Raw genomic sequence first — 20586 nt, 5'->3', positions numbered from 1 at the left:
GTGACTTATTTGTAGAAAAATGTACATAACTTTTGATTTGCATTAGTAAGAATGTTTTGGATTGTTTTCCCTCATAGCCAAGGCTTTAAAGAACAGCTTTCAAGAGGGAAACATCTTCTTAATTTTCGTTTGGTGTTTCATTAAAATGAATGTCTGTGAGATTCAAATTCCGTTTTTTGTTTTTCTTCTATCTTTATAGTCATATAACTATTTATACATATGATATCACTGGAGCGTACATATTCTGATAGCCTAGGTTGTCCTGAAAAAAAAAAGATGTGTATAACTTAACTGTACATTACGGGGTTGAGGTTTGACAAGCATTATTACTCCAACACCATTAATGGGAAACTAAAAGACATTTTCTTGCAAATGACGCCCAGTCTGAAGCTGTTTTCAGACACGAACTCAGGAAAATGTCTGGAAAATTGTGTCCAAACAGAAAGCAGCAGGAGATTGTCCGAGTCAGACGCGTTCACAACAGCAGTTACATTTCTGGAACGTTCAGCGTTCGAGCGTCCACTCGCTCGCCATGAATAATGTGGACATTTTCCATAAATTCTATAAGGGTGGCTGGCAGGAAACGTTTCAGAAAATGTCCGGAGTGACATTTGCATTCTCACAAACAGCCCCTCAGTGCATGTCTGAAAGCAGCTTGACGAACACGTTTCGTAGTGGCGACGGTTAGTGGACTAGGAGGGAATCGAAAAAGAAATCGGTGATGTGGTTCACTTGCTGAAAGTAAAACTGTGTGCTTAATAATATTTTCACGCCCTTACTGTTTGTGTGTAATTGCAGAAAAGATGCGCAGGCCATTTCAATTGTCCATAAAGTTTTAATGAAAAATAAGAAACAGCAATGTACCCATTTAACAACAAAAGAAATTAAGAGAAATTGTAAGATTTTTCGAGAGCCAAGCTCTTATGTACAGCATATTGCACTAGAAAAAGAACAAACATCCCCGGTCCGCCTCCATCCCTCCATCGCTCCATGTCCTGCGCTGTATGAAAACCGTGCAGCAGACACAGAGCGGTCCCAAAGATAACACAGTCAATGTTTTCACAAAAAAAACAAAAAAAAACCTGCTACATCTGGACTGGGTCTCACTTCATAGAGCACATGAATGTGAAATCCTTGAGACCACTCTGAATGTAAAGAAAGCAACGTGAAGACAGTACAAACTCCCTGCGCGCGCACAGCACGGGAGCCAGACATAAGTTCCACTGTTCAGTTCATGTATTAAAAGAGATATTGTGGTTTTCACTCCATTAAATTACATTCAAACCCTTAGGATACAGATTTTTTTTCCCCCGGAATGTTGGACATGCATTTTTTTACTCCATTTACATATATTGAAAAAAGCCCTTGAACTGAGAGTGACACAGCAGAACTGGCAATATCCAAAATTCAAAATGCCACAACACTAGAAAAAAAAAAAAAAAGCAGTCATAGAAAAGCAAAAAAAGTCATGTTGTAGTTCTTCGTCCTCTTACAAAAGGTGTGGAAAAATTTTGCAAATGTTTTAATATATAAAGATAGCAACAATAGCTGTGTCAAATTCATGTCTAATGTATAAAAACACCAAATCACTTAGCACTTGACAGATAAGATGCACTCTTTCTTGGATATTTAAAAAAAAAAAAAAAAACTGATTGAAGAAATTTGATAGTAAAGACACTGAAGGTTGAACGCATAATATAATGTTTCACTTGAGTCAGGGCTGCAACAGTGGCTCACATCAACACCACACTGACCGAGTGGCTGTTCAACCCGTCTCACATAAGAAATAATACTGGGCACCATGGTGGCTCATTCCTCCTTCAAATGTAAACCCACATCCCTGCTAGATCGTAGATAATAAAGCACAGAAACCCCCGATGAACTCGGCCAATCCAGCATTTTTACAGGTGTTAAAAAGTTTCAAGAATCTAGAGGGGGAAGTTCAGCACAGGAGTAGAAAGTAGAGAGGTGCAAAATACAGTATACAGGTAAAAAAAAAAAAAAAAAGAGTTGTTTTTTTTACAGTGCACATTGATTGCAAACAGTCGTATCTGAAATTGAGAATGTTTTTGCGTGGTGAAACTTGCCGTTCGTGCTGAGAGATGGCAGAGGTTGAGCCTGTGCCTCGTGAGCCGACGTGAGGAACCAAACCGATAATGTCTTTTTTTTATTTCGTATCGAGGCACGATGAACAAGCCGCGCTGTCCGTGCCAACTCTTATCGTGTCAAGAGCACGTTGATCTCACAGGGCCCGAGTGAAACGAGAGCTGGGACCAGTGACTTTGGGTAATTATGCCAAGTGTCGTTGATGACGGCGGCGATAATGTGGCGGGGTCTGCTGTTCACAAGGCACATTTTGTACATTTGATTGTCTGCTGTTCACGTGATTCGTTAAAGAGACTCACACCATGTGTGTGAGAACACACACGAGGCACATGGCTTTAGTCCAACCTCTCCACACACACACACACACTCACACGCACACAGGTCTCAAGTACACAACTGAATGCACATAAACGAGGAGAAGGAAAGGACTGTACACGCTGAGCAAGAGAGAGAGCATCTATACAGTAACACTGAGCCAATATACACAAAATAAATTAGAATAAATTATCTCAGAAAGAAAATCAAACTAAATGTTCTCAGTGGACAGGGAGTAGTTAAACAGGAGAGTGAGAGTAAGAGGCTTTGGACTGAAGACCAGAGTGCGTGGCGATTATCTGGACTGGCTCAGCGTTCAGTGTTTGCAGGAAACAAACTTTTGGTTCAGCTATTGACATAGTTAAAGGACCAGTGTGTAGGATTTAGTGGCATCCAGCAGCATGTGGGAGAAACCACAGTGGCCTTCAGGTGACACATTCAAAATGTGAAAGGAACTCTGCAGACCGGGGGTTGGGTTTGTCTGTTACCGTAGAAACATGACAACATCAGTGTGTGAGCGAAATGAAAACAACTACTCGATTCATCGAGAAGAAATTATATGATGATGATGATGAAAATAATTGTTAGTTGCAGCTCTAGATTTAAGCAACCATTAGGGGATGACAACATAACTAATTAAATATCTACTGAGAGACCGTTCTAAATCCAACACACTGGACCTGACATTCTTGTTACACACTTCCACGCAGATGTCGAAAAGTGAAAAGGTCTCATGAAATGTCTTTGCCTGTTCAGTACGATGGACGAGTAGACGCATCGATGCAGTCCTCACTCAAAGGTGGATTTTTTTTTAGCAAAACACATCTCGTGAAAAGCGTTGGGTTATTAACTACTCCCTGAAGAAAACGTAAAGCATGAAAAAAAAACCATCAGTGTCTTCAAAAGTTCATATCATGAAACTACAACAGACTGAAATAAAACATCAAATGAGGATTTTTTTTTTTACCCAACATCGTATTTAAAGTCTCCAAAGACTTTTTGTTCCTTGATAAACCTTACAGCTCTGTCGTAGCACAAACGCCAACGTAGCAGTTGTCGCACAGGGGGCGTATAAACCCTCTCCTATCCCCGTATGTGTGTGTGTGTGTGTGTAAGTGTTTGTAAAAGGGTTTTGAAAATGTACACAAACTGTGTTGACCAAGTTCTCAGTGAAGTTTGGTGAAAGAAAGCACTTGAATCAGAGGTTAAACTTTGGGCACGTGTATTAGCACTACAGGTCAGAATCAGTGCTCGTGACATTTACACCTGGAGTGAAACAAAATTAAAATGCATCTCTGTGTTTCTAACCCAAAATGTGTCTGTGGCACGTTCTAAAAGAGGAGCGTTCCACTGACAACATGTTTTGGGAAATGTCCTGCTATGGATGTCAGTTTGATTGCAAATGCAGCCAAATCCCTAAGATTTGTCTTCATGTCTACTGCCTTGAATATTGCTCACACCTAATAATGCTGATGAACGTCATCTCTCTCTCTCTCTCTCACACAACGGGGCAAAAATTTGCGATTGTCCTCTCAGCCAGAGAAAGAAATCCTGAAAGGCTTCCGAAAGGGGATGAAATTCATCCAGAGCCTCTCAGCACTCTGATTGTTCCCGGTTCCCTGATCGCAATCCCACGAAGGAGACTTGTTTCCACTTTGTGCTTATTTGGTTTCACTATTACTGCACATTTTTAGAAAGAGTAAGCACACACTCCTAAATACAAATGACTGCAAATTTGAAAGAGTAACCGCAGTTAGGATGTCAGGTCTTAAAGTGACATACGCCTAAATTCAAATATACATCCATTAATCCACGAGATCCGAATATACACGGCGGGACCTAAGAACACGAGTGGTACTGGAGATGGAGAGGCTGATGGATGAGACCAGTAAAAAGACACGGGCTGATTTAATGTCCCTGCGTCTACAGTGGAAGCTGCTAAAACACGTATCAAAACTGACCAACAGTGCAACACCAGTGTGTTAAAATGCCACAATGTCATGACAACCATTTTTTTTTTTTTAAATCGCCAGTGTGGAACAGTAAAGGATAAGTACAGGGCTTATTATTTTTCTGAGAATAAATTAGAAATGTGCCTTGAGTCCTTAAGGTTTTGATGTCAGTATCGTCAGCACAGAAATGTCCACGTCCACAGTGTGTCGCCAAAAAAAAAAGGTGGCCTCATCTTAAAGATCGATCTCTTTCGTGTGACGTCCTCGATGCAGAAGAGTGTGTACTGTGGCAGGAGAGAATAAGGCATTCCCTGGACTGATGAAGGTTCTTCAAGACCAAATAAAAAGTAGCAGTTTACTGTACAAAATAGGTAATCTTACAAATATTTCGAAAATATCTCTTCAAACGCAATGGCTTCTTCTCAGAGAGGAAGGAAAGAAAAACGAAAAAAAAGAAGAAAAAAAAATTGATTTCAGTCTCCGTCCAGCGGTGACCAAGTGTTGTCTTCATCTCCTCTTCATATTCAATTAACAAAAAACAAAATCCAAACCCGTGTTCCATCTTACAGTGCCATCTTTAAAAGTCTGGTCCCTTGTTTCTGCTGAGGGAAAGCAAGGGGCCGAGCAGGAAGTCCCCTTCATCTCTGCTCTCCTCGCAGGCGTGGGATGAGGGGCTCTCGTGGAAACAGAAAGCCAAACAGGGCCATCGTGAGACGCATCCACACGGGCAGATTTTGTCTCTGGTGCCGCATCAACTGTAAAGAAGACAGAAGAACGAGACACAACGTCGTTAACGCCGAAGCATCAAAACAGTCATTTATTAATTGGTTGTGAAAATCACTGCAACACAGCCTGATTTCCTCATAACAGTTTTTTTTCTTCTGTAGAGCCTTGTGAACTGTGGTAAACCCTTTGAGATGAAACCATATGACCAAGAAGGGCCGAGTGTTTCCACAACATCAGCTTGTGTCAAAACAAACACGCCTGTGACACGCACATCTCGCACAGATACCTGCGCAGCGCGGTGTCTGTGCAGCGGCTCTCGTTTCCCGGACGGTTTAAGTGTAATACTCGTTGATTTGCATGTTTATTTCTGAACTCAATAAAAAAGCTGATGAAAGAATGGAAATGACCAGGCTGACAACTGTAAAGCAAGACTTTCTTCTTCTTTTTTTACCCACGGGAGCTGCCATTCGTCACCCTAACTTCTTCCCCCGGGGTCGAGACGGCCCCCTTCTTTTATTAAACCTCGCTCTCTTCACTCCTCAACGAGACGCTCAAAGCGAAATGCTTTCAGAGAGTGCGCTGCACATTTCATCACAGCTCTCTCGTAATAGCAAAGTCAGCTGGATAATTACCCCCCCAAAAAATGTAAAAAACGCAGCAAGGGAAACTGCAACTGCCCCCACCCACGGAGCTGCCTTGTCTCAGCTCTGTCATTTTTCCATTGGGGTGTATAACCCTCGTCATCTGCAGACAGATGAAGCGGCTCATGCTGCCTCCTGTAATCCCCCTCTTCCCCCCTCTCCTCGTCTCTGATCCTGCACAGATCCCACTGGCTTTCTGAACATTTGGAGATATTGCAGCCTGTTGCATAAGCACCGTCTCTCTCCATCAAGGTCTCTACCAGCCCAGCAATCAGAGTCTGCCACAGGCTATTTGATGCCGAACAAGCAGACTGAAATGAATTGAACCAGCACCACTAAATGTAACCCTAATTGTCCTTAATTGCCTTTAATGCTACACTGCTGAGCTTATTTAAACAGTACGCTGGCTCGCTCCACATGGGGCTCCCTCTTTTCGCAGAGGTTCAGCGAGAATGACTTTTTTATTTTATTTCCGTTTTAACATTTTTAAGGTTAATGGATCACGTACAATTAAGAAAGGTATCTGTGCATTCTTGCTCTTTAACTTAATGTTAAGGCGGGTTAAATTTTGATTAATCACAACAGCAGTTAAAACAACAAATGCAACGTGCTTCCCACAAACAGAAACACCACACATTAGCCCACACCAGCGATGTCTCCCTTGGAGAAACAAGTGAAAAGGCCGAACAACAATAGCAGAAGCGAGAGAGCGGAGAAGGGATTGGCTCACTTGTGGTTTTTCTCCCCACAACAGCAGAAACTGCAGGTAAAAACAAACTGGAGTACAGACAGCAGACACAGAATTTTTTTTCCCCTCTTATCTGCACGCACAGCGGCAGTCAACGGGACAACTGAGGTATTGTGGGTAGCCGTCATGTTACTGGCTGCGTCTATAAGTGTGTGAGTCAGACTCTATTATTAGACGAGCATATAAACAGCCGACCCAGTCTACCCAGACACAGCCGTGCTGCTCGCTGCTGCTCGTGACAGTCACATCGATCTCACCTGCTATTCCTCAATCTTTGCAAAGTCTTTGTCAACATCTCTAATCACATATCTTTTTCTTTAATTATTATTCTTTCTGTCACTCTTTTTTGTTGGCTCTCTCCTACTCGGTTAACCACAAAGATGGGAAAAAAAAACTTATCGACCACACCTTATTGTCCACACAGACCCCATGGCAAAACAGTCACTGGAGCAGATAAGAAACTTGATACCCCTCCCAGTGTGTACTTATTAACCAAGTCCACGGTCATGTGACTAATGTGAATTCTTAGTCACACAAGTTACTGCTCTCCTAACACGGCTTAAATGTTATCAGTCACACTGCGGTACCCAACATGTTGGCTCCTTTGTCACATTCATGAGGCGTCTGTAAGATTCTGACACAACTGCAGCCACGTTTCAAAGTGGATTGTATTTTTTCACAGGCATAATTAACTGCACATCGTGAAATACACAATGTGTGTGTGTGTGTTTAGCTGTTCCCTCAGGGGCTTTGCAAACAGAGCCCGATTCCCTTCATCATAACCCTAGCCCTGCACAGGTCCCAGACTTTGTCATGCTTCGTGTGGTATGTAACGTTCAGTATAACACAGTTATTTGAAGTAAACAAAGTCTGTCTTCTTTTAGGTAAAGGACACAGTAGGAGTCGTTTCATCTTCCCTTTCCCTTAAAAAACATCGGGAGCCTTTTCTTTTCTTTTGATATGTAGACCAGGAAATATAACATGCTAATATTCCTATTGTATGTAATGACAAGGTATCAGTTCTACTGTGACACAGAATTAGCAGCAAAGTCTGTAAACCTCTTCCCAGACTGAGATACCGTTTCAGTGTTTTAGAAGCCAAAGACGACAATATTTCAACACTGACGGTGAGAAAGACGGACTCCCAATGTCCCACCGGAGAATGAAATTAGACATGTACATATTAGTTTCTTAGTTTTCGGTATCCTGTATGAAGTGACTCAACTTTGCTCATTAGTGAATTAGGATTTTTTTTTTCCCAGCAGTGTGGCCAAGAAAGTGGTTGAATCGCTGCTCAGTCTATTTTTATCCGGTGCGAGTTGTGGCCAATCCAGCTGCAAAAATGTTCTGCCCCTTTCTTCCCAGAGAGCGAGCCACAAACTGGCACAGGGTCGCGCGGATTCCTGTCTCTAATCAAATAAAAGCTGACACATGTGTATGTGTGTGTGTATGTATATATATATATATATATATATATATATATATATAAATTAAATAATAAAAAAATTAAATTAAATGTTCACATGAAACACACAAACACAAACTTTTCTATGCGAAGTCTACAAAATGTAGTTTAGGTCGAAGCCGCCCCATTAGACCCAGTGTACGGCGGCTTACGTCATTTAACATTCATGAGCAGCACAGATCTGAGCTGGGTAATTTTTCTGCTTGTTGGCTGGTTGTCTTATGTGCAACCAGCTGGTGACAACGCTCGACCTCCATGTTTGTTTTGCTCTGATGTCACGTCTGACACCAAGTGCATGACCCCGTGTCTTGACTACATCGTCTGGTGTGTGTGCGCTCGATTAAAACATTTAAAGTGTGTTAAATCTGTCATTATGTCTGGGGTCTCCCACATTCTTCAAATCTGTTAAGATCTCAAAATACTGTGTATTTTGATAAAGATCCACTTCACTGCTTGGAAGGGGGGCTTACCAGTTCAACGTGATCCTGTTGGAACTTGTCTCCGATCTCCCGAAGTTTACGGCCAATTTGCGCCTCGACGCTCACCCCCGCATGCTCCTCCGCCCTCTCTGCCATCCTTTCATCTTCCTCCCCTCTGCCCTCTGCCTCCTCCTCCTCTTCTTCATTCTGCCTCTCTCCCCGGTCCTCCATAGGCTCAAACTGAGCAGGGAAATGTGAACGTAATCCAGCGCTGCCTAAAAGAGAAACATCAAGCTTCTTCAAACTTGTGCTGTTGGATCTCTAAAAGTTGTTGATGTTGTCAAAATGAATATAAAGTAGAGGCAAAGAGACATCAGCTATATCAGTAGGATTCAATACAAGTGGGTTTCAGTTCAGTAAAAGCATGTTTTACTTCTTAATCTCACAGAAAAAACTACTAATATTATTAATATTATTGGCCTCAATCACAGCAGTGTCTGGCCAGATTAGTCAAACAGAAAGAATGTCATTGACACTGCCGCCATAATGCTGAAACCCAAACAGGTTTTATCAGATCTTCCCATGGATGGAAATATTACAAGGCAGGCACTCAAAGTACAACTGATGAGTCCACAAACAAAAGAGGGAGAGAGTGTGAGTGTGAGTGTGAGTGTGTGTGTGTGTGTGTGTGTGTGTGTGTGTGTGTGTGTGTGTTGGTAGGTGGAAAACTCGAAACACCTTATTAAATCCACAATAGCCAAAGTGCACTGCCGCTTTTCTGTAGGATGTGTCACTGAGTTTACTCGTTGCCTCAAGCATGTGTTTCTAGAGTCATGCCACTTGGAGGGAAAACAATTGTTTTATGTGTTATCATGGTTGAGGGATTCTTTTGGCACTCTTCCACTCCGAGGGCCAAGATGTGTCTAAGGAACCGAGCGGCCCGCACCGTGATTGGGGAGGACGAGATGGTGCGGAGCCAAGTGCATGACATCCATTACCGGTTAGTTCACAATGAATGACAAGGTAACAACAGTCAGTGAGTGGTGTTTATGTATAGTTGACTTTAAACCCAGAACAACATGTACCACTCGCACAACAACGGCATTCTACTTCTACATTGGTTAAATTCAGTTAGGGGTGCTGTCACACTGATTTGATGAGGCACGGGGGAAAACGATATTGGATTTAATGCGATTGGACAAATTAATGTGGCTATGTATGTATGAAAGTATTGTCTGAAATGATTTTTTTCAAGGAGTGTAAATTGAATATGCAAAAAAAATTGAAATGGCAGGAATTTGATTATCATATATCAAATTAGGGCTTAAATGAAATATATATTATAGAGAATTACCTATTGTCCTTCTACAAACTCTAGGGAAAAGGGAGCACAGAACTCCTGTTTTAGCACTTTATTACATTTCGGACCTTTTAAGTCCTTATCAGCCAACGACAGCCGTTTGGTTCTTCTGATTCTGGTTTAGTCTCTTCGAAAGGCCTATTTTTCATGTTTTCAGCATTCATATTATGCTACAAGGGCATCTCCCGATAACAAGGAAAAATAATTTTTAAACTTGTCTCTTTTGCAGTAAAAACACAAATGGAACTCACTTTGTCTCATAGTCCAAGAATAAAAAAAAAGAATCTGATTATGAAAACAGAGAAAGAGTTTCATTCATTTTTGTGCTCGGAAAGGAATGACTAATAGTGTGAGGTTACACTACATATGCATCATCCTATGCTGTAGACTCCTTTTCTAAAATCGATAAGCCCGGATCACTTCAGCGGGATCAAAATATCTCATTCCTCCTTACCATGGAAGGGTATGCGGGGCTGCCAGTGCAAGCTGCAGGGCGGCATGTTGATGCCAATGCTGTTGTTGTTGTGACTCTGCGACGCAGGCACGGCAGCGGTGACGGCAGCAAGGGCCTGTCCGGCTGCAATCGGCCTGGCTTGGTCTTCGTATTTGATGTCCCTGAAGGACGATCCCCAGAGCTGCGAGATGGGCTGTGACATGTCTTCCTCCTCATCGTCCATCCGACGCCTCAGCGGTAAACTCCCTGGAGGGAAGAAGGGGACACGAGATGTTACCTTTAGATTCAGATGACAATCATCTGTGTTTTGAAAGTATTTTGTGAGTATAAGTACTGCGTTTGACCCATATGTGCTGTATATGTTTGTGATCTTTGCCTGGCAGGTAATTTGGGTGTGATTTGTTTTTCAAATGCCAAATATCATCTTGTTATCGGTGGAAACTTTGCCCTCTGGCAGATGGAAAATGATCTCATCCTGTCTACATTAAATGGAAATAAATCATTAGTCATTATAATGCCCACTAAGAGGCTTATGTTGTGTGAGGTAATACTGAAAACAAACAAGAAGAGATGAATCGTCTCAGAAGCACAGATGGGACTGGCAATGGAAATCCATATGTAAAAAAAACATACATGCAAGAGGCCACATGTTACTACAGCCATCGTCTCTTTTTATACAGTGATGAGTAGCAACAGGACCCAAACGTATGGAAACACCCTGTACAGGGAGACACAGTGGGCGGCTAAAAATGCCACGCCAGATTTGCCACCCTCCCGCAGCTACTTTTGCCAAGTTGTCCTTGATAATGTGCCAAATTGTAATTGATCAACCGGAGAGGTTTTTTTTTTTTTTGTTCAATCAGAATTACCTTAATCTGAAACTGTGTGCCACAGGGCAGAGCACAGTCAGGATTATGTTCTCAATTTTGCAGCTCAACATTAAGACCTATGCTGGTTTCCTCTTTCTCAACCACACAATCACTGGATAGTTGCCGTCAACATACACACATACACACACAAACACACTCACACACACACACGCCAGCAGGTGGTGTGTGAGTGAAGCCTCAGTGAAACCAAAGTTCTGGCTAGACTGTCATGTGCTGCGCGCTACGGCCGCTTCATGAGGGAGATAACGAGTTTCACTCACTCCATCCTCAACTGTGCCCGCTGAAAGCAAACGCCCGCGCGCTCTTCCTCATTGGCAACCCGCCACAATCTGAACTACTGTTGCATCTCTTTTGGTCAAGGGTGTCTGTGTTTTTCCTTTATTGTGCAAGTGGAGACAAATGGGCCGTGTTGCCTGGCAAATGCAAAAGTTGAAACTGGATACCCTGGTATTGTGTTTACCGAAAGAGGCGGCCAGTCATATATCTCTTTGTGAAACTGTCCCTTTGCATGATGTCATGTAATATAGAGTCAAAGGAGGAAACATTAGGAAAAGTACTTTTAGATTAGCCCCGCCACATTGTTATCATAATATGTCTATAAATCAGACTGTCTATTTACTGGTAAACAAAAAAAAATGGATCATTGACCCTAACATCCTCTAGGCTCCAACAATGCCAGGGCACTTGGGGATTAAATAGGTCATTTTTGACAGTGCACACGAGTTAATAGTGCATTTGCCGAAATTCAGCCCAGACCAAATTTGTTTTAACATCTCCTCCAGGCGAGTCAAGTAGTAGATTGAATAATGTTCTCTAATGTGAGCAGAACGGGGGCAATCTCAGTCACTGTGCAGCAGCAAGTTTCACAGAGATCAAATGTGCACTTCATGTTGTGTGTCGATGGCAATGTGAGTCCTGTGTTTCCACTGGCAGTAAACAGAGGGCTGGCAAGATTACTATAGTGTCAGACTCACTCACACACACACACACACACACACACACACACACACACACACACACACACACACACACACACACACACACACACACACACACACACACACACACACACAGAGAGCCTGGGGGCTGCAGGGAGGCCTGGCAGCCTCCTCGGTGCTGGTCAGAGGCTCAGAGCTGCAGCACAAAGTGGCTCCCTCTGCTGCACCATCTGTGCATCAGGCTCTCCTCCATCCACCGCTCCGGCTGCGAGGGGAGGGGGCAAACAAGGTGAGCTCTGCTCTGCTGCTATTTCGCCTTTTGTCTTCATGTACAGTAACAAGCGATGCATAGCCTCTGTGTGTGTGTGTGTGTGTGTGTGTGTGTGTGTGTGTGTGTGTGTGCAAGAGACACAATAATATAAAGTCATGATGAACCCTTTAGTGTAACTATCACTGGGAGAGCTCATCCAGAAGAAGAGCTAATATTAAAAAATGTTCTGAAATTGTATAGTTAATTGGGGTGGGGGTGGGGGGTGCAACACTGTTGTCATTGCACAAGAATAATAATGACAAACGGATTTTTTTTTAACACATAAAGTTGCCTCAAATTATTAATATGTGGCTTCCGGAGGACCACCGGAGATGCACGCTGCATCTTAACACCCGCAGCAGCAGCAGCAGCACCATGCCCCGGGTAAACACGCCAGGTCGGACCGCTCGGCGCTGGGAGCCCGGTGCGTCCACCAACCGGCGGCTTCTCGGGGGAGAAACCAGCTGGGACATAACCGAGAGGAACGTCGTCCGCAGATAACGCGGAAACCCTCTTTATTCCTCATCGCATCACTGCAGCTGAACCCGCGGGCGGCGGCTCACCGGTTCAACAGAACGAGCTGCCAGTGTCCCGGGCACGGGAGGCGTCGGCGCCGCTGTTGTGACCGTTCGCTCGCCGACACGTTCTCTTCCCTTCGCCTCGACCGCGCAACTCTCGGCCCGAAACAAACTGCGACGCGTTCACTGACTCGTCGCGAATGTTGGCGACCGACGCGTGGAGTCAACAAGAGGGCGGGCAACATTCAGCGGCTGTGCTAATTAGCTATAATGTGAAAAAAAAACCAATAACAACAACAGACGGATGTAAGTCCAAAAAAAAACCGGGAGAAACATCCACCTGGAACGCCGGGAATCCACGCGCGGGCGGTGAAAGACTCAACCCGCCACTTTTTATTCACGCTGCCCGGTGAAACTTAAGACACAAAGAGGAAATTCAACTTTAAAAGAAGACGCGAACACATTCTGTTACATCCTCTCTTCCGTGTGGCGGGTCGCCGTCTGCGCCAGGACATGCCCGAGCTCCTCCACGCACATTTGTTGACTTGTTGACAAACAGCGAAGCGAAGCACGCGACGTCGATTTACCGTTTTGTTTCTTGGTTTTTTTTGTTTTTTTGTTTTCATTTAAAAACCGTCGACGGTCACAACTCACCGCCAGCAAGCGCGCGTTCCGTCGTGACCGGTGGTATCTTGACGAGCGTCTGGTGCCTTGTTTCCTGCGGACTGCGGTGGTGAAGCGACGTGTTATCCCTCTGTGCATCACAGCCACTCGTGGACGTTCGCTGAGGCGGACTGGGCTTGTTTGTTTTCCCCCCCTGCGCTTCTGTCAAGACTGTCTCCGCCCTCGCGGCCGGGAGGGACCCGCCCCTCCTCCGTAACGTGAAAGGAACAGAGTCAGCGACACAGTTGTTATGCAAATACTGCAGACCGGGAAGGCTGTGAAAATGCAGTTGTTGCCATACATTTCTGTCTCAGCAAATAAAATCGGTATTCGGATGATTTGTCTGAGTAATATAGTCATATATGATGATGCTGCTTTACAAGTGAAATTGCTGCTATGTTGACTTCATTTGTAGTGAATAAGTGGCAACATGGACTTACTGGGAGTAAAATCGCAAAGTGGTGCCAATTATGGGCATTTTAATCTACAAAACTGCATCATTATCATTTTACCATTTTCAGTGCAAAGTATTCATTTGCAGTGTCAAGTAAAAAAGTACAATATTTCACTGTGAATTGGAATCACAACGTGACATCAAATTCAAATTACCATGTAAAATGCAAGTACTTTCAATTTGTTTACATTTAATTTTTTACAACCATACCACTGTAAAATGGGTCGATATTTAGCCAATGAATCAAATCATTTGTCAGTTTAGCATTTATGTCTGAATTTTCTTTCATGCTTGAAATGAAGAGAATTAAAGCGGCGACTTTGTATCTGGATGATATTTTGAGCTCTTGCTTGTATTGTTGTTGAGGTGGATACCAAAAAAATTATATATTCTGTCTGGCCCTTTAAGAGAACAGTCCTCCTCGCGACCATAAGCTGGTGACACGCGGCCGGCCAATCAGATGGTTTGTTTTTGTCCCGCCTTCTGCTTCGTGTATCTTGACACGTGGAGGGGAAAAAAAAAAAACACAACCCCAGATCGACATGTGAGCTGCTTCCAGCGCTCAGCTCAGCTGATTGGGAGCCGCTGCTAGATAGAGTGATTGCACCCACCCAGTTGCTGGGGTCGTTGTGATGATGAGTGGTGGGCTGCCAAGGCAACAAATAGATCCACAAATGTAACGGTCACACATGCACGTCAGTGGGACACATTTTTAACATAATATAAAATAACATAACATAACATGGCTTGAAGCTTATATGTCCTTAAATGCATTCTGGCTTGAACAACGTATTGATATGAGCATTGAGCCACACACAGTCGGTTCAGTTCAGTTCATCCCCTGAGGGCTCCCACTGTTGAACATGGTATCCTCCTCTGATGTATCCACTGTGACAGTGGAATAAACAGCAGCCATGGCTGGTGACCCTCGCTGCAGGGTGGGGGCACGCCAGTGCATGGCATCACTCTAAAGAAAAATGTTTAATGAAATGAAGCCTGGTCTGCTAAAAAAAAGAGAAAAAAGGGTTATTGAGTGCAAAAACAGCCAGGCAAGAAAAGTGAGACTATTTGATCTATCGCATGAGTCAGATCTTTCCCAGGAGACAATTTTCTGGATGAAAGCAGATGCTGTTGCTGTTGCTTTTTGCGTGGTGCGTGCATTTGGTCAGCCTGCGCAGGATGCTGTGTTTTCACACTGTCCCTCTGTGTTGTTGTACAGCTGCTAATGTGCGTGAAGTGTGATTTTGTCAACTTCTCACAAAATGCATGTTTATGGGCAGACTAGCAAACAACCCCCCGCCCCGCCTCGTTTTTTAAGCTGCTGCTTGACGGCTCCCAACCCCCCATCCACACCAACCCCCTCCAACTTCACTGCAGTGAGAGGGACCCCACCCAAAATGTGGAAGAAGAGTTCAGATGGTGTTGTTTCTTTTCTTCTTTTGCTCGATCATTCTTACTCCCTCTCACTGTATGTCTGATAAACGCGGGCTGTGCTGTAAACCCGAATAAAGCCTATCAGTTGTCAGTCAATGGACACTGAAGGAAATTGCATGGATGCGAAAGGGCAACAATAACTCCACGTTTCACTTACGTTTGCTCCAAGAGTCCTCTTTTTTTTACGGGGTCAAGCTTGACTACAGGCACACAAACACAATCTTTGCAACTGAAGAAGTGTTGAATTCCTTTTGCACTCAAGTTGCATTACAAAATTGAAATTGTGGCTATCGCAAATATAAAGCTACATATTTGACCTGAGCTTGAGATGGGGTTTGTATTTCATAGTGGCAACATGAAGACTCAAAGCAATGTCCACAACAACTATGTACTCAGTAATTTAAATGAGTTTTATGACATCACTCAATTGTGCCTACTTTATTTATTGTTGCTGAAAGAGTAGTTACTCGTGATTTGAAGGACATGAATGTGTTATAATTACTAGTAAATACCTCATCATTAAAGCACCTTTTGAAGGAGATAAAAGGAAGGCCAAAAAAACCTCAGCGGAATTTAAAAGTGGAAAAACATCAGCTTTTACAATGTGGTATTCAGGCATTTACAGCTACTTTTCAGAGGTGGAACCTTTTAAAAATTAATTAGTCCACTGTGTGCTGCTTTTGAAAAACAAAGTAATGAAGAAAAAAAAATCGAATCGCCCATAAGTATTTCATCGCTTTTTTTCCTCCCGCCCGAGTTCCCTTTATCAATAACTAATTAGTGCGCACAAACAATAGCTCCAAGAATAGTGCGCTTCAGTCACAGTCAGTTATCTCAATGCCAAAAAACTCTGTGGTAAACTGGAGTTTTTCATCAGTTAAACTGTAGTTTGGTGAAGTCTTGTCTTTTTGAACACCGAGCAGCTAACACACACGTTTGTGTTGCAAATCACTTTTTTCCCCCGTTTTTGCAGAGAACATAACATGATGCGCTGTCAATGCAAGACATTCAGAAACACAAACACCGTGCATTGTGCAATCTCATCCACTGTTTTAAGTCATTTGCTGTCTTCTACTTTGAAGTGCACTGCTTCAACCCCTTTGAAGAGGGAAAACAGCCTTTGTGTTGGAGCTGAACTCAGAACTTGTCATCTAAACTGAAACTCCCAGTACCTCTAATGTGTCAGGTGCGGTGGCAGACAATGTGTCCCAGCCCATTTTTATCTGAGCAATTTTCCCCAGTGAGGCAGTCACAAATTCTCCACAGTGAGTTATTTCTGACTATGAGCTGCCAGCGGAGGTGATAAGGCTCTGGATGTTGAATATTTTCAAAGTTCACTGCATAATAATACAATTTGCTTTGTGGCTTTTTCCCTAATGGTGCCTGACGTCCAGACGCTTTGTCTTCAATCTTCAATCCGTTCCACACCCAAACAACTCCATCAGTGTTTGCGCCCGTACTGCACGCGCGCTCGCATCACAATTTTACGCTTTTCCATCTCCCCACCATCTAATTATCTACCTAAATCCCTGTTTTAGCAGACAGTTTCTCACAAAAATCGATTGTGAAATGACGTGACAGATGCCAAGTTTTCACACGTTATTGGAAACCTATGTCCGCCTCCACCCCTCCTCCTGCCTAACCTGTCAACACTTCTTGATTTTAACCACAGGTAGAGCAGGGGCTCAGCCAATGAATGTGGCTCTCCTACAGTTCATCCAGAGGTAATGCATTTGAAGCCCAGAACCACCCAAGGGAAACACTTCCCTATGATTATGCGTATTTTGACACCACTTTTAATGCCATGAATTAATTGCAACCCTATGCAAAAATAATATTAAGCATTGTTTTTTGGATCAACTGTTGTATGGTAATGAATTTGTTATATTGTGTCTTTCAGTTTGTCTTCAGGTTACAGCTGTGATGACAAGTTGCAGTAAATGAGCAGATGATGATGACTGAGCGGCAGCAGCTTAGGTGGTAAACAAACCGTTTGTCAGGTAGAGTGGCAGCCTCTCGAGGAGTCTGGATCTCTCGCACACAAGAATCCCTCTGAACAGGCTCTGAACTTGTGGTCGAAACCACATCGGTATTAGGAAGGAACTTCTTGCAAACACGGGCATGTGCTGTGTGTGACCCCAGCAAGAAGTGACCACTAACCTCCTTAACGTAGGTTAACGTACATGCTGCTATAGCATCAGTTGTATCAGAACTGGCTTCGGCAAACGTGATAGATGGTTCAACCAATCGCCTGCCAAGTATCTTTTTTAGTTTCCAGCTTGAAATAAAGCCCTCCCACGTGGTTCTGTGTTCTTACCATTTAGCACATCAGGTGAGCCATCAGATTTAATTTGCATGTGTCCATCCCTTGTTATTTTTGGGATATTTTGTTGGCTAAACCATGGTGAGATTTTAGTCATCATTACTTTTTCATTTGACACTACCCTATAACAAAATACTCAAGTCCAAATAGTTTGTCTGGGAGTAGTGAGTCAAAGGCAACTTGTTTGGTCACGAAGACAATTCTTCTCTCATTGAAGATGTTCAACAGTTCCTCAGTCACAACTGAACCGGAAGTCCAGCTGCGTTTGACTCATTACTCTACGTTAGATGACTAAGAATGTTCAGGCATACTCATCAGTTTCTCTGAATGACCTGGGAAACTGTTCAAAAACTACACCAGTTGAGCTGTGAGATTTCTTCAGCAGCAAACGAGCTGAGGGATAACAGACGCCCTTTTGAATTACAGGTCACAAAGGGCTTTCAAGCAAACCACCAGACTGCAAAAGTGTTGCACAGACCTAAGTTTGGAAGTATGCTGAGCGTTTATTACAACTTGAAACCTATTTTTGTTGATTTTGGCCATCCTTTTGAATGTTATGATAATACTATTCTAACCAAAGCCATTGCTGAGTTAAGGAAAGTGGTGGCATGGCTACAACAAAACCTAACGTGGCAAGCACCAAGTGGTCAGAAAGTCAGACAGGTTGTCTTCAAACCAACAATTTATCCAGGTTATGTAAGCCCAAAGCCACAATGCCACACACACTTTAACTGGTGGCATGCATTCATTGTAGGAAGTCCGAATTTAAAATAATGTTTACGTTAGAATAGTCACTGGATGTAATCTGGTACTTTGCCAAATTCTCACCATGTGTGGAGATAGTGTTAAATGTTGTCACTCTGTGTGCACTCAAGTGGCAATAATCGGATTTTGGGAAGATCTTGTCAGATGTGATGAACTGCTTTCCTCTGTTGACAAAGGGGGGCGGGGGGTGGGTGGGGGTTTGTTTTTTAGAGTCAGGCAGTCCAAGCTCACCACGACAGTTAATCTTGTTACCTTGCAATCTTGACATGTTTCGAGCTCTGGTGGAGCTCAGGAGTTCAGGTGCCACTGTACAAGATGTACCTTACCCCAGCATGTGCTCATGCAGCTCTTCATCTCTGCTTTTATACAGTTCCTCTTCAAAGATGTCACAGCGCTTTCGCAATACTTCATTGGCTGTTAAAGTGTTGATAAGTACGTGCGTTGCAGTGGATTAAAAAAAGAGAGCAAAATCATTGAAGGAAGGAGACATGGATGGAAATAGAGATGGAGTTGCTCTTGTTTCTACGGTAACTGTCGATGGGGAGGTACCAGGGATGAAAGTGGAGGGAAAACAAACCTCCCCGCTCCGATGGCAACAGCACAGCAATTGGTTCTCGTTTCCTGCGAGGACAGGAAGAAAAAAAAAAACATAACAAGGTCCCCTAGTAGCCCAGGAGACACAGTTCGATGTTGCATCAGAAAGCAAGAGGCAGGGCAAAATGAACATGCGCTCACAAACATGCACACTTGTCTTGCACATGCACATACACAAACACACTCACTCTCACACACGCACACGCAATCACATGCTCCACTTCACCCTGCCACCGCCCCTCCCGCTCATGCTCTCCCACTCTCCCGCCAAAACATCTACAGCACGTGAAACCTGCCTAGAAACCGGAGGGGAAACTTCCGCCTTGCTCGGATTGGCTGAGCTCCCTAGCAACCGCATATGCCCAGCCAGCCAGTCAGGCGCGTTGTGAGAGGCACACTGACCCAATGAAACAGATTATTCAGAGGCGCGGGCAGGCACAATGACCTGGTAACAGTCAGGAGAAGAAGTCAGGGAGACGCTGGAGGGAGAGAGGAGAAGCTTTCTCTGATTGGCTCACAGAATTCCTCCTCGCTCTCATTGGTTTGGTGCCTTTCTCTTCGCAGTCATTCATACATTTCTCTGCCTGCCTCAGCACTAGCTCCACTGTTTCCTCCACCCTCAGCCGGTTGGTTCAACTTCCAGAGTGGCCACCCTGCCCTCAAGGAAATCCACTGCCCAAGGTCAAGGCAAAGAGTACGCTGCTGACATGGGATTGGTTTAGACAGGCAGGAGCAGAACGTGATCCTAGTAACAAGTCCACCTCATCATGCCAGAGCAGGATTAAAGCTTGTGATCAACAACTTGTTAAACAACACAGGTGCTCTTCCTCGTGTCGCTGCTGATTAGCTTGTTATTTTCTCGCCTGTAATGGACACAGGCCAGTGAAAAGCATAATTAGCTTTTCACTTAATAATGCAGCATTTGACAGGGGTGTTCTCCGGGCAAGTTGCAAGATGCAAACTGGCAAATGGTTAGTTTGTTTTGAAAAACGTAACTTTTGAAGATAGCCCCGACGAGGAGTCTTTTTAACCATTCCAAACTGCTTGCGCCAGTAGTGTGGGGAATTAATGTCAATACCCCGCAGGATCAGGAGTTCACATTGCATAGTTAATGAGTTGGGGGAGAAAAGGACTCAGATAACTCTGCGAATCGAGCATGCCATGCATACTGCCTAATTTAACATAACTGCAGGCAAAAACTCACTCAGGCAGGAACATTATACAGCTATGATTAGTAAAAACAACATTACCATCCAACACAGAAAATGCTCAAAGGTCCCTAACAAATGACTTTACATGGGTTGGTAGATAAACTGAATGTATATTAGAGAATTTGTTTTTAGCTGTCAACAATAAATGCTGCTCAGTGTTATTCATCCTAGAATTAATGTTTTATTTATAAATTGGGATTTGGGGCTAATAAGTGCATTATCAATGGTACAATGGACCAAGCCCACCACAAAGTATATTCTTCATGCATTGACATGAAGGAATGATCCATCACTGCATGT

At 43.5% G+C, this 20586-nt stretch overlaps 1 protein-coding gene across 1 annotated transcript; it reads right to left on the bottom strand.

Moving 5' to 3' along the window:
- Nucleotides 1–815: 815 nt before the first annotated feature.
- Nucleotides 816–13813, bottom strand: bmf2 (BCL2 modifying factor 2). The gene is made up of 4 exons (XM_035617926.2): nucleotides 13497–13813; nucleotides 10187–10432; nucleotides 8424–8647; nucleotides 816–5128 (listed from the first exon to the last, which is right to left on the bottom strand). The coding sequence occupies exons 2-4, from the start codon at nucleotides 10407–10409 to the stop codon at nucleotides 5012–5014; spliced, it is 564 nt and encodes a 187-aa protein (XP_035473819.1). The 5' UTR covers nucleotides 10410–10432; nucleotides 13497–13813; the 3' UTR covers nucleotides 816–5011.
- Between the last annotated feature and the right edge of the window lie 6773 nt (nucleotides 13814–20586).

Source organism: Scophthalmus maximus, chromosome 18 (genome assembly GCF_022379125.1).
Source record: "Scophthalmus maximus strain ysfricsl-2021 chromosome 18, ASM2237912v1, whole genome shotgun sequence".
In the NCBI taxonomy this organism is placed as follows: domain Eukaryota; kingdom Metazoa; phylum Chordata; class Actinopteri; order Pleuronectiformes; family Scophthalmidae; genus Scophthalmus; species Scophthalmus maximus.
Note: the sequence above shows the minus strand (reverse complement) of the source record. Positions and strands in the feature narration are given on the sequence as shown.